The sequence below is a fragment of the Trichogramma pretiosum genome, unplaced genomic scaffold (assembly GCF_000599845.2).
Source record: "Trichogramma pretiosum strain Unisexual culture from Peru unplaced genomic scaffold, Tpre_2.0 scaffold16, whole genome shotgun sequence".
NCBI lineage: Eukaryota > Metazoa > Arthropoda > Insecta > Hymenoptera > Trichogrammatidae > Trichogramma > Trichogramma pretiosum.
Window position 1 is genome coordinate 2,429,802 of NW_019641647.1, and position 12,065 is coordinate 2,441,866.

Genomic DNA, 12,065 nt, shown 5'->3' on the forward strand with positions numbered 1-12,065 from the left:
TGAAAAAGACCCAAGCTGTATACTTTACGCATGCAACAGATGTATGGGTAAGCATATAATATTTATAAGACCGGCAGCAGTCCGCGATTGGAGTAGGGACCCGCAGTCTGACACAAGGTGGGGGCTTTGTGTGTGTGTGTGTGTGTGTATGTTTACACGCTCACGAGTGTCGTCTCGACACAAGCTGCTGCTCTCTTGTACATGCGAATGTGTAACAGTGTATGTGCCCGAGTGTGTGTGTGTTTATACGCGAATGTACATTTGTGCATGGAGAGCTGCCGAGTCTGGCTCACGCGCGATCCGAGAGCGGTAGACAAGTAAAGAAGAATATATCGACGACGAGGTAGTAGAGGACGTAGACGAAGAAAGGTGAGCCGGTCTCCAGAGCAGTACGAGTCCGTAGGTTGAATGCGGCGCGCGCGAGTTTCGCGCCCGAGCTGCTGCTACACCGCTTCTGACTGCTGTACTTTGAGTCTCGAGAAGCCGAGAAACCGAGCCGATCCTACCTTATACGCAAGCGCGCATGTTTAGAAAAGTCTCGTTTCTGACGGCGATATTATAAATATTTACGCGTACGTCGTTCTGCATGTCACATGCTGATCGTGTACACAACTGTTTTCTTGTGCGAACAATGCTGCGTAAAGTCACTGCTAGGCATTTGACTCGCGAGTTTTTCTGTTCTGTGCCTCGAGTTTCTGTGCGCACTTGATCTTTCTGTGTTGAAAATATCAAGTATTGCGAGTGTCTGTGAGTGTGTAAAATTCACAGCCGAGGAAGGTCTGTTCACTTATGAAGGTGTGCACGACGACCAAAACATCAGCAGAATTCACCGATCCAGCGCGACTGTCTCTTTGCTCCGATTTTACAAGCTGGTATTTGAATCGTTTTTACGTCTATATCATGGAACACATACAGCATGGGAATATAATATGCTCTATCTGTCTGCAAATGCACGATCGAGGGTAAATCCCGCAGTGTAATAGAGCCATGGTCAATGTCTCTGTTGCTTGCAGCGAGTAGCCAGCATCTCTCGTTTCTCCTCTTCTCCATTTTCTTCCTCGTCATCTTGCTCTTTTTCTCCTCTCTTTCTACTCTTGCTCGTTCTCTTCTTCGTCAATGCTTCGTTTATTCTTGCTGGCTCGCATGTACAAACAGACACACGCACACATTATACATAATACGGATGCATCGGCGGACGAAAGAGAAAAGCCACTCGAGCCCCGTTGCTCTCGCACAAGTTATCGTCTCGCAGAGCACACGTGCCCACGGCTTTATTTGATTATTCGCTAACTCCTCGGAAAAGCTACGACAACGACGATGACGGCAGTCTAGCTCGGACGCTCGACTATTTTTGTTTGGCTTGAGTCATTTGTATACAACGAATTGGCTTTTCGATGATGCTCTCTTAGGTGCACCTATAGATACCGTATTCAGTTTGGCAACTCCATAGGCTGGAGATCGCTGCATAATTACGAGTGGCGTTTCCTTACCTAGGTATATCGTTATTTGTCGTACGAGTCAAGAGTTACGCGGAAGAAAATGAAGAATTTTGTCTCGCAGCGTATGCGCGGACCCGAGCTGCCTTTGCACGCGCGTATGTTTCAGCAGAGAGCTCGAAAGCGCGTCATTTGTATAAAGATACTTTCTCTCGCGGTTCGAGCGCGCGCGCGAATGTTGTATTTTACATGCTGCGGCGGAGCTCGGCCGCGTTATTTGCCCGATGCGCGCTGTCGCGTCGATTCGCGCAAAAACTTTCACTCTATTTACTGCTCAGCTATGTAATGTGCAGAGAACATAAAATAATATATCGTTGATCGTCGTGTCTATCGGTGCATTTATCTCGATACGTTTTTTTCTTTATAATTGTCTAGCAATCAATTTAGTGCACTGGACGCAATTGACCAAAGGGTCAAGGTTTTGAGCGTACTCGAGCTACCGCTGAGAAAGCTCAGCAAAGAACAATCGGTTTTTTGTTAAACTCGGTCCTTTACGATTCAACCGACGATTATGTTACCGAGTCTCGCGAAGCAACCGAACAACGATACAAAAAAAGGATATGTATAGAGAATCGAGCACTCGCTCCTCTAAGTGTATGTGCTCATCAGGCACACGTTCAAAGGAGAACGCTACATCGGGAATGCGGGTATGAATGTGGGTTAGGTGCTGCATGTTGTGGCGCACGAGACCTTATTTTTTGCTATTTTAACCTGTTGATCCGTCGCGAGTTTCTGCTTAGCTGCTGCTACTGTTGCATGTAGCACTGGTCGCCGTAAGCGCTTATATGACTGCCAGTGCGCAATTTAGCATCTATCTATCGCATCCTATACATCTTTTTCCATGTGCACTATGTGTACGTGTACGTATAAATTTTCTGCTTCGTCATTCGTTGACATGCTCGTTGTTTCGTACATCGTTGATAAAACTTTTATTCGCGACGAACGAGTGAACTTGAAAAATCCTTTTTGTCAACGACTAGTAACGAGTATCGTATCTCTTTATACACATGCCTGTGCCTGTCACTTGCTTATACCAAACGATCGACTTTTATTCAATTTCTATGTGGTTCCGGATCAGTTATATAATGTAATTAAATAGCAATTGAACGTTGGTTTTTCGAGTCGTATCGAGTAAATTTCAAGCAAAAATAGACACGAATAATTTTCTCTCCTGATAGTAGTTACTTATAACTGTCAAATTGACTCGAGTTATATATCGAATTTAACGAACACATGAAACGCCGATAAGAAATGTACAAAATTGTCTTTTCAAAGTATTTCCGATAATTGCAACGTTTTATCTCTGACCTACATCGTCACTGCGCTCTGCATATAAACGAATTGGTGTTCGCGCAAGCGTGAGATGTACACATTGCTGACACATTGTTGTTTATAACAATTTACAAAGACGACGCACGATCCGGACGCACAGCTCTCGCGGCGTGTTATACTGCAATCCCCAACGAATCGACTTTTCAGTCGATCTTTATGAATTACGAGTCTTTTGTAGTTGACGCATTCATGTTTGTGAGTGTATCATGCGCAGGCGTGCATTAGAGATCGAACGTTGTCATGATCATACGGCTCGCAGAAATAAAGCAGCAATATAAATTCGCGGGTTTATAAAAACCCGTAACTATTTCATCTCCGCCCATGATAAATAACTTTCTTCGAATTCCCGTGCAAAGAGAATGTAAAGATCTTCCTTTCTTTGCTATTTAATTTTACTTTTTACAATCAAGTTTAGCTGCTCTTCTCCTCCGTCTTATTATAAAATATTCTGCAATTTGGTAAATTTACTTTTTGGACTTGTCAACAATTTAATGATACTCGGTTAATTGATCTAACGCGTATTTCAGTCTTGAGAAAATCCTTATCCAATATGACTCACGTGACCGATACGTTGAATTTTTTATTTTACAAATCCAATACACGCGGCGATACACATCACTGATACGTTCCATTCAATGATATTATACGTACATAGGTACACGCGTGCAGGCGTGCAGTGTAACGCAATGTCGGCCAAGCGTAACCATTTGAAATACGCGAGTGCACGACCGGACACACTGAGAAAAAATCTCGATTCCGTTTCGAATTATATTTCTCGAAATTGACCGAAGCATTGTCTATTTTTTTGCCTGCATTCGAGTCTTTTTTACGACAAATAGCAATATACATACAAATTGAATATCCCGATATCCTCTGATTTTGAGAGACAAAAATATAACTGCTGATAAAATTGGCTTAATCGTAAAATCAAAGAAGTTTTAACTATTACCATTTTTGTCAGTGAGGAAAAATTATGAAAACTAGATAAATTCCGTTCAAAGTTAAATTATAACGTCTTTCATAATTGAATAAATCATACGTTTTTTACAAACTTTATTTGGGGATATTATAATATGCGTTCATTTGAAGCATACGTGAACTAAGATTTGGACTTTTGTACGTAAAATATATGAGATTTATTGGAATACAAATTATATATATAAATTTGGATTTTTCAAGGCTTATAATAGTTAATTTTGACAGTTCCATTGTTTGGTAAATTAATTTGTCATATAATAAGTACAATAAAAAAATAAACAATATACCATTGGTACTATACATAAAAATACTGCAAATCAGAATATTATGTAAGATTTGAATGATTAAGAATAAAATCTAGAGTATCTAGAAAAAAACACAGAGAGACGGATAATAATTATAACTCGGCGTGTAATGCATATTATAGAGTTTCGTACGCGTTATAATAATTCTTATTTGAACAGTTGTACTCCATGGGTTTAAAATAAGCAGGGTTTGGAACAAGATTATTGATTACTTTTATAATATTTTATAATCAATTTATTAAAGTAAAGTTGAAATAATTTTTAAAATAGGCCTTAAGATCCGTGAAATTAAAAGCAAGATTTTCTGAATTTAAAAAAAATTTGGAATAAATCTGTCGTAACGATTTTACCTAATCTTTCCATCGATGTTCTCTAAGTATTTTCTGATCGATTGTTAAATAAGATGGACTTTCACATATACCCGCATATCGTATGCTTGCTTTGCTGTAACCGATGTAAGATATCTGATCGACTATTGAGCCGATTCTTTAAATTGATTTTTGCAGGTCTCGCTGATCATCATGGCTAAGTGCATCAAAAGTTAGCGGAAAACACTTTCAAAAATTTGCCCCAAAGTAAAGAAAGAAAAAAGAAAGAAAAAGATTAACAACAGGCTGCTCAGACGTGTATGGAAATGGGTCAAACTTGGTGCAAAGAAAAATCTGTCAAGGCTCAAGATTCGAAATCACCACTCGATCGAGTTTTCGTTCGATGCGCCCACAGAGTAAGTATATATAGTAGCTTTTTATTATGCTCTTCAAGTAATTTTTGCAGTGCAATAATTCATGAATAAACTCTTTCATATGACTAGGCTTGCTTGGTGGTAGGACGAATCTTAAAGCTTCTTTCTTACTGTTTTTTTTTAATTTTTTGCGTTCGCTCCAAAGTCAATAATTAGCGAAGCTTGACGTGCTGCTGCCGTCGCTTCGATCGTGCACGTGACAATCATAATAAATCTTTGCGCGCCGTCAATTGATTCTAATTACAGCAGGCCACGTACGCGATGTATAGCGGCTTGGCGGCGGCCTGTATGTAAGTAATATTATTACGAACCTCTAACGGCCAATAGGCGTGCGAAGCACGGTCTGTTCGATGAGCTTACTGATATACCGTGTAAGAAGCATTTATTGCTCGAAGCTCGTGTGTGTGTGTGTGTGTTCGTCTGTTTAGTATAAACGACGAAGAAAAATGATTACAAGCTCGAGACTGTAGTTCAGGTCTTTGTTCCCTCTCCACCATTGGGAGCTATATACGTATAATACGGCAGGAGCGATGATTAACGTCATGCGAAATTATTGTGCGTTGAAAAATGTTACCCGTTGTAGGATGATGCACGATCGAAATTCCGTTACTCACTCATATTATTTCGGCAGTTTGAAACAAGCAGGATGTATGCGATGCTTTTTTCTTTGCGAAACAACAAAATAAAAGCAATGTCACGAATTTTTCGTGCAAATATTTATATATGTACAAATATAAACAATATATACATATATTTCGTTTTTAGAAATGTGCTATAGAGGGATAAAGAAAAAAATTGAGTTTTATTTTCATAAACATGGTACTGTACACGTAGACGTGAACACGTTGGACTTGAATTTATACGCATGTGAAACTGCACTTTGTATAAGGCAATAAACTGACGGATTGATGCCTTGCATTCATGGGCAGCGCACATATATGCGATCTTTTGTACCCGTTTATACATATTATATACAAATACCTTGGTTAGAGGCGCTTTGTTTATTATCATCGTCGTCATTTTTTTCCTTCTTTTTGTTCTTTTTTTCACTAATCCAGATTAAATACTCATGAATGATGGTAATGACGCGAAAGCGCGCGAAGCCATAATTGCCTGCGTAAGCTAAAGTTAATATTTATATTTATCGTTCGAAATTTGGATTAAGTCATTGTATTTATGCGTACTAATGGTAGCGTCTGGATTACGAAGAGACAATCGGCAACTATCGATTGAAAACTAAACTTATTGAGAAATTATTGCGAGTACTTTCGCATGCGAATTTGTGTATTTCCTGCAGAGCTTGCGTTCCAGTAGCTATGCAATGGCTCAAGGATGCAGTGGCGCACTGTCGTCTAAGTTACACTGCAAACTATAGTAGATGTATGAAATCGGCGCTTGGTATTACCTAATCGAGAGAATCCGCGTGTCCGTACTTGTGTACATGGCCAAATCATTGAAGGACGCACGAAGCTGTACAGGTAAAAAGAATCCGTGCAACACGTCGGATGCGTTACGTATCACGCCATACACATGCTAAAATTTTGCAGCATTCGTGCATGTGTATACGTTACATGAGTAATTCTTTTCAAAAACGCATTTTCTGAGGTACAATCGTGAAAACATTTTTTTTCCACTTGATGCACGATTGGGGACTTTTTTTTGTGGTCCTAGGAACAAGTAATATTTTAAACGGAATTCATGTTTTCAGGCAATTACGACGATACACTCAATTTATAAGTCGCTGAATAAGTATCAAAACTATTACCTAATTACCTAAAAAAATTAAATAACAAATCTATTTGATAGGAAATTTCCTCAGCTTTCCGACGGTGGTATTAGATTTTTCCAAATATTCAATTTTAGCGAGAAAATCGCCACGTAAAGCTAGAGCTAAATGTTTCATAAAACATGATGCGGAAAAAATGAACTTAAAGGTTCATGTTTTATTTTTCCATGTAAAAACGAAAATAATCGGAAAGTTTGTCTGCACTACGGAAAAGTTGAGAAAATTTTCAATTGAAGTCCTATATCGGTTTATTTTTTAAGACGAATTGCAATGTTATACGAGCGAGTGTCGATAATAGTGAACTGCTCACCATTGAGAAGTGCATGGCCACATTTAAAATAACTCGGGAACAGTCAATAAAGAACAGAGTAATAGAAATTCGTGAGTATAACCTTTTAATTTTACCAATTATTTTTTTTTTTTGAGGTAAATTTTGATACATTTTCAGCGACTTAGAAATTGAGTCAACCTACATATTTACGTGAAAACATGATTTTTCGTCTTCTAAAACAAAAAAGTAGCTGATAAGAAAACCTATTGAAATATCGCTTGTTCTCGGGACCACCAAAAACAATCGCCAATGATCAGTACATGCGTCAAATGAAAAAAAATGTTGTCGCGATTATACTTGAAAAATGCGTTTTTTTAAAGAATTTCTCATATCTCGCGTGTACACGTGACACAAAACAATATTAATTTCGGTAGAAGAGAATGTTTTTACAGCGAAAGAAAAAATTAAAGATTCTTTGCGATTAGCGCGAGCATCTCGTGGCAAATTAGGATCGATAAATAGCACTTTCTAATTGCTTGCGTGGAGTGTATTCACACTTTCTTTTTTTTTAGACGATGCAACACTAATTTTCTCATACATTGCACACGCGCATTACTCTTATATTGTAATTAATGCATATAATTTATGAGTGATTGCCACCGAATAGATATATTATATTATTATAATATATTATATGATGTGATGCACACGAATGGCATAAGAATTTTAAGTTGCAATTGAGATATAACTAGATTGTCATTAATTCGTTATTAAAACCGTAATGCATGTAGCGTATAATTTACAGTATAAATATAATGTAATTGCTAGTAGAGATCTGCGTTTGTACGTACGAAATTCAGCCAATCGATAGTGTGAAGTATTAAATAATTTTAGCGTCAAATTATCGGAATTATTTGATTGGCGAGTTTGGTAGTAATATTTATATTCTTCAGAGTATCTTAGCGTGATAAAGCAAAGCTGATTTTCTTATGAAATAATCGTGCGATACAGCGTATTTCATTATATTACCGATGGATTACCGACTTGGTAAAAGCAGCGTACTATTAAAAAAATGGCAAGAAATATTCGAGTACTGGGAGTCGCACGCGCATCCGAAATAAAAATAGTGCGGTCTAGGTATATTCCATACTGCCGCGTGCAGAGATGAGCGTTCCATTTAGTCGTCGCAAGCGAGAGAGAGAGAGAAAGAATAGATATTATTGCTATATACGAGGACTGTAACGCGTGTGCAGCTACGTCGTAGATAATAATGGCTTGCAATCGCGTGCCTGCAAGTACATTGCTCGTTTCTCCTTATCTTTTTCTCCGTGAAAGAGAGAGAAAGAGAGAGAGAGACGTTTGTGTAAAGTTTTTTATAGGTGTGCGTTTAAAACGACTGGTTTTGCTTGTTTCATTGGTTTTTCTCGCTTCAACGTAGGGCAGTTTCGGTTTTCACGCTATGCAAATGCACCTGGCTCGCGTCATGCGTAGGCAAACACGAGCTGGGAGGAAAATGTACTTTTCGATCGTTGCCGCTCGCGAAAAGCAACAGCAAGCCATTGGCCTACACACGTACAAATGTGTACGCTTATATAGGCCTCGAGCAGCATTCGTGGGGTCGATTATTCGATTCTCTCCCAATGGTATTATAATGGCTGATAGCGCGCGCGAGATGGGACTGCGTGCGCATATATACCTACATACGCGTATGAGCAGTAGCGCGTTCATATACAGCCAGGCACACTTGCGATATCACCCTTTGTCGAAAGTGCACTCAAGTATATGGGAGGTGATTAGCGGATTTTGATGGTTACGTCAATACCACGTATTATACGTATATTGTGTACGAGAACTCGTCGAGCCAACTCCCAAGTACATATAGACGCTGCGACTGCGCTGCATACGTATCTAACAGTATGTATGCACGAGAGCAGGTGAAGGGATATAAGCTGTATCGAACCAGCCAATGTGCATAGGCTGCTGCACATAATGCACATAATCCAGCGTCGATGTGGAAAGTTGTGTTAGTTTTTCGCTATACGTATACGTGTATAATAACGTTCATGAATGGCCACATCGTAGTCGATGCTTCGTGCTTCGAGCAAACCAAGAATTATTAGCCCGCGTCTCGCTCATATATGCGGAATACTCGTGCTAGTCATTGCACCGATAATTGCAATGATATCGTCTCTTAAGGTGACAACGACGATGACGACGTTGATGGAGACGCTTCAAGAGTTTAGAAAGCTAATTAGCCGTCGCGTACCGTAATACATGAATTATATTTTATTCGAAAGATGAAATGCAGCCAAAAGAAAATGAAAATGCGACGATTCGACGTGCGGCGAGCCGAGAGAATGCGAAAGCTATTCACTTGCAGCTCGTGCGCGCGTATTATAATAAGCTTACCCGAATTTATACACAATGCCAGCGTTGACGACGTCCTGAGCAATTCGAGTAAACATTTTCTCGAAATTCTCATCACGCAACGCAATAAAGCCGATAATAACACGAAAGTTCATATAAAAAAAAGCTCACGGCACTCGCGCACTCCTGTGCTGCGATCGTAAACTATCGAGAAATGATGGAATAAAAAAGATAGCGCCGCGCGCGCGCCCCGAGCCGCTCGTTATTAACGATGAGCTGCGCAGCAGCGCATTTACAGCGAAATCGCCGCGGCACGACTTCGTGTGTATAGGCATAGTTATCTTAATCACGGACTAATGGTCCAGTCTAAGCTCCGAGACCTTTACACCGAGCGAGAAAACGTTTGCCTCTTCACAATGACTCGGTTTTGCGGCTGATAAGTGAGCGCGTTTCATTGCTGCCTTGAACCGTTGCTGAATTTCGACACCTACGCGCCGAGAACTCGAGTCAAGACTTCGTGAGTGACACTTTAATGCCAATTTTAATGCTCGTACGTTTAGAGTGACGTCAACGAGTATCGATTCGTTCGGTAATCTTTTTTTTTCTTCTTCCTCTTTCCAGCTTGGATTTAACATTTTCATCTGCAGATTTAAATGTCGAAAAAGTTCCTAGGTGGAAAATGTTGCTCCCTTTCTCTCTCTCTCCACTCTCTTGCCTAAAACTTTTTCAATGCAATAAATTCAATGCCCGGTTGTATAGGTAACGCTCGAAGACGATAAATCGTTGCGTATATAGCTTGACGGATGGATAGCTACATGCTAGTGGATACCCTCTAGATTTTTCCCCCTATTTTTACTCTCACACATACAAGCCAGAACACGAGTATTGCGATCGCACTATCTAAATCCCAATCGAATTCGTTACCTTAAAATTTCCCTCGCTGTCTTTTCGAAATATTTCGATTGGCATCGCTCCTAGCTAATGTATTATATGTATTACAAGTATAGGTAAGCGCAAAAATGTCTCGAACCGTGCTGTATTTATTATACGTTTCTAGTGCAGTTCACGTCTCGAAGAACAAAGTGTGCAAAAATTGTAAAAGAAAAAATATCCCACATTTTATTTAATGTAGGTTCATGTCTACCTTCGCTGCAACGAGATTCGTGCCTGTAAAACACGCTTCGCTTGAAAAAGGGCAACAATTCGAGTCAGGAAATAAAAAAAGGAGTCAAGGTTTATTACTAGTCTTTTAACTGCAGACCGAGCTTATCTTCGACGCACATCGAGTACGAAATCAACTTTATTTTATTTGTGTTCGTGCTATGTGTATACTGTTTTTGTTTAACTTGAAGCTGACTTAAATGCGTGGGCCAACTAATCTCCTTATTCGGTAGCAAAGTATAGAATAATGTTCACTGTATATAAACAAAGGTGTGACAATAATTTTAAGAGTTAGCCACTCTTTTAAAATTAAGCTTGTTCAAGGAAATATTACATAATGCTTTACTGTTTTAGAGTTTCTTTCAGTAGTGTTTTTTTTCGATGTTTGTCAGAGAGTTGAGAATCTCAAGTATTTTTTTACAGCTCAAGAAAAATTGATTTATTATGCACTATTGAATTGATAAAATATTGCTTTGTAGTGAGTAAGGTTAAAATTCTTTTTTCGTATCCATTGGTTTGTTTTGTGTATTTCAAACAATTAAATAAGCTGGACCTTCGCAAGAAAAATTCAAAATCGAGATAACCACTGTGAAAATGATGAGTAAATAAGTTGCCAGCATATATTTGTAATTCGCGAGGCTTGGTACGCCGAGTCGACGTGTAGGTAGGCGGTGACTGAACGTTGAATGATTTTACGAGCAGTCACGTTCTGAGAATGGATTTGCAAATCGGTTGAAACGTACTTGAGTAGAAGACAAAGATTACTAGTAGTTAGATGATCGAAATTCTAAAGAATTCAGTTATTGCTTGAAATTACACGTGATTGTTCATCCTTTATTATTTTATAGATACATAGTCCACTGATTTTGCAATTTCATTATTAAAATTTCATTGGCAAAGGGCTTGAAAAATATTTTTATAAAGGTTTTTTTATTGAGGAGAAAAATTTGTACACGACATTTTTCATTTTCGTATACAAAACTCCAAATAACTCTAGAGATCTCTGGAGTTTTTTCTAAATAGACACTACGATTTTATAAATGGCTACTAATATAAACTAACTGAATTTTTAATATTGATAAACTAATTATAATAAATATAATTCTTCTATCTAAGATAATAAAAAGAGGATGTACTGTGAGTACATTTCATTCTTAATTTATATTGTTAGAAATTTTCAGAATTTTTTTATAGTCTATATATGAGCAGTTTTTTCATATATGTACAACTTTTGTGCGGGGGGTTCTCGGATCTGCCCCAAAATTTAGTATGTTATTTGGGTATGTGAAAATAGCCTTCAGGTAAATTTTTAGCCCTCTAGGGGCCTTAGGGCCCAAATTTGGGCCCATCGAAGGTCCAAAAATAGCCGTTTTTACCTATTTTTGCGTATTATTCAAATATTTGTAACTCGGGCACCGATGCATATTTTTTAACTCTGAGGGTCGCATTTTTTAGGTCAAGACATGTACTTTTCGTAAAAAAATTATGTAGAGCTCGATAGACCAACCCCCGGTTATGGGGGGGCAATGAAGGGGGATGAAAAATCGCAAAATTGACGTTTTTTAGCTTTTTTTGAATTGATGCAGAAGGCGACTGGATTGACGTATTTACTTTTGCAACGTCTCAT

General features: G+C 38.7%; 1 protein-coding gene across 3 annotated transcripts in view; it reads left to right on the top strand.

Annotated features, from left to right (window-relative positions):
• Positions 1-219: 219 nt before the first annotated feature.
• Positions 220-12,065, top strand: part of LOC106658768 (probable serine/threonine-protein kinase kinX) — a 23,323-nt gene continuing 11,477 nt past the window's right edge. Inside the window, exons 1-2 of one of the 3 annotated variants that reach the window (XM_014380888.2) lie at positions 220-369; positions 4,618-4,835. In XM_014380888.2, the coding sequence (XP_014236374.1) occupies positions 4,740-4,835 (96 nt within the window). In that variant the 5' untranslated portion in view covers positions 220-369; positions 4,618-4,739. The other 2 variants (XM_014380880.2, XM_014380897.2) reach the window with 2 other exon arrangements.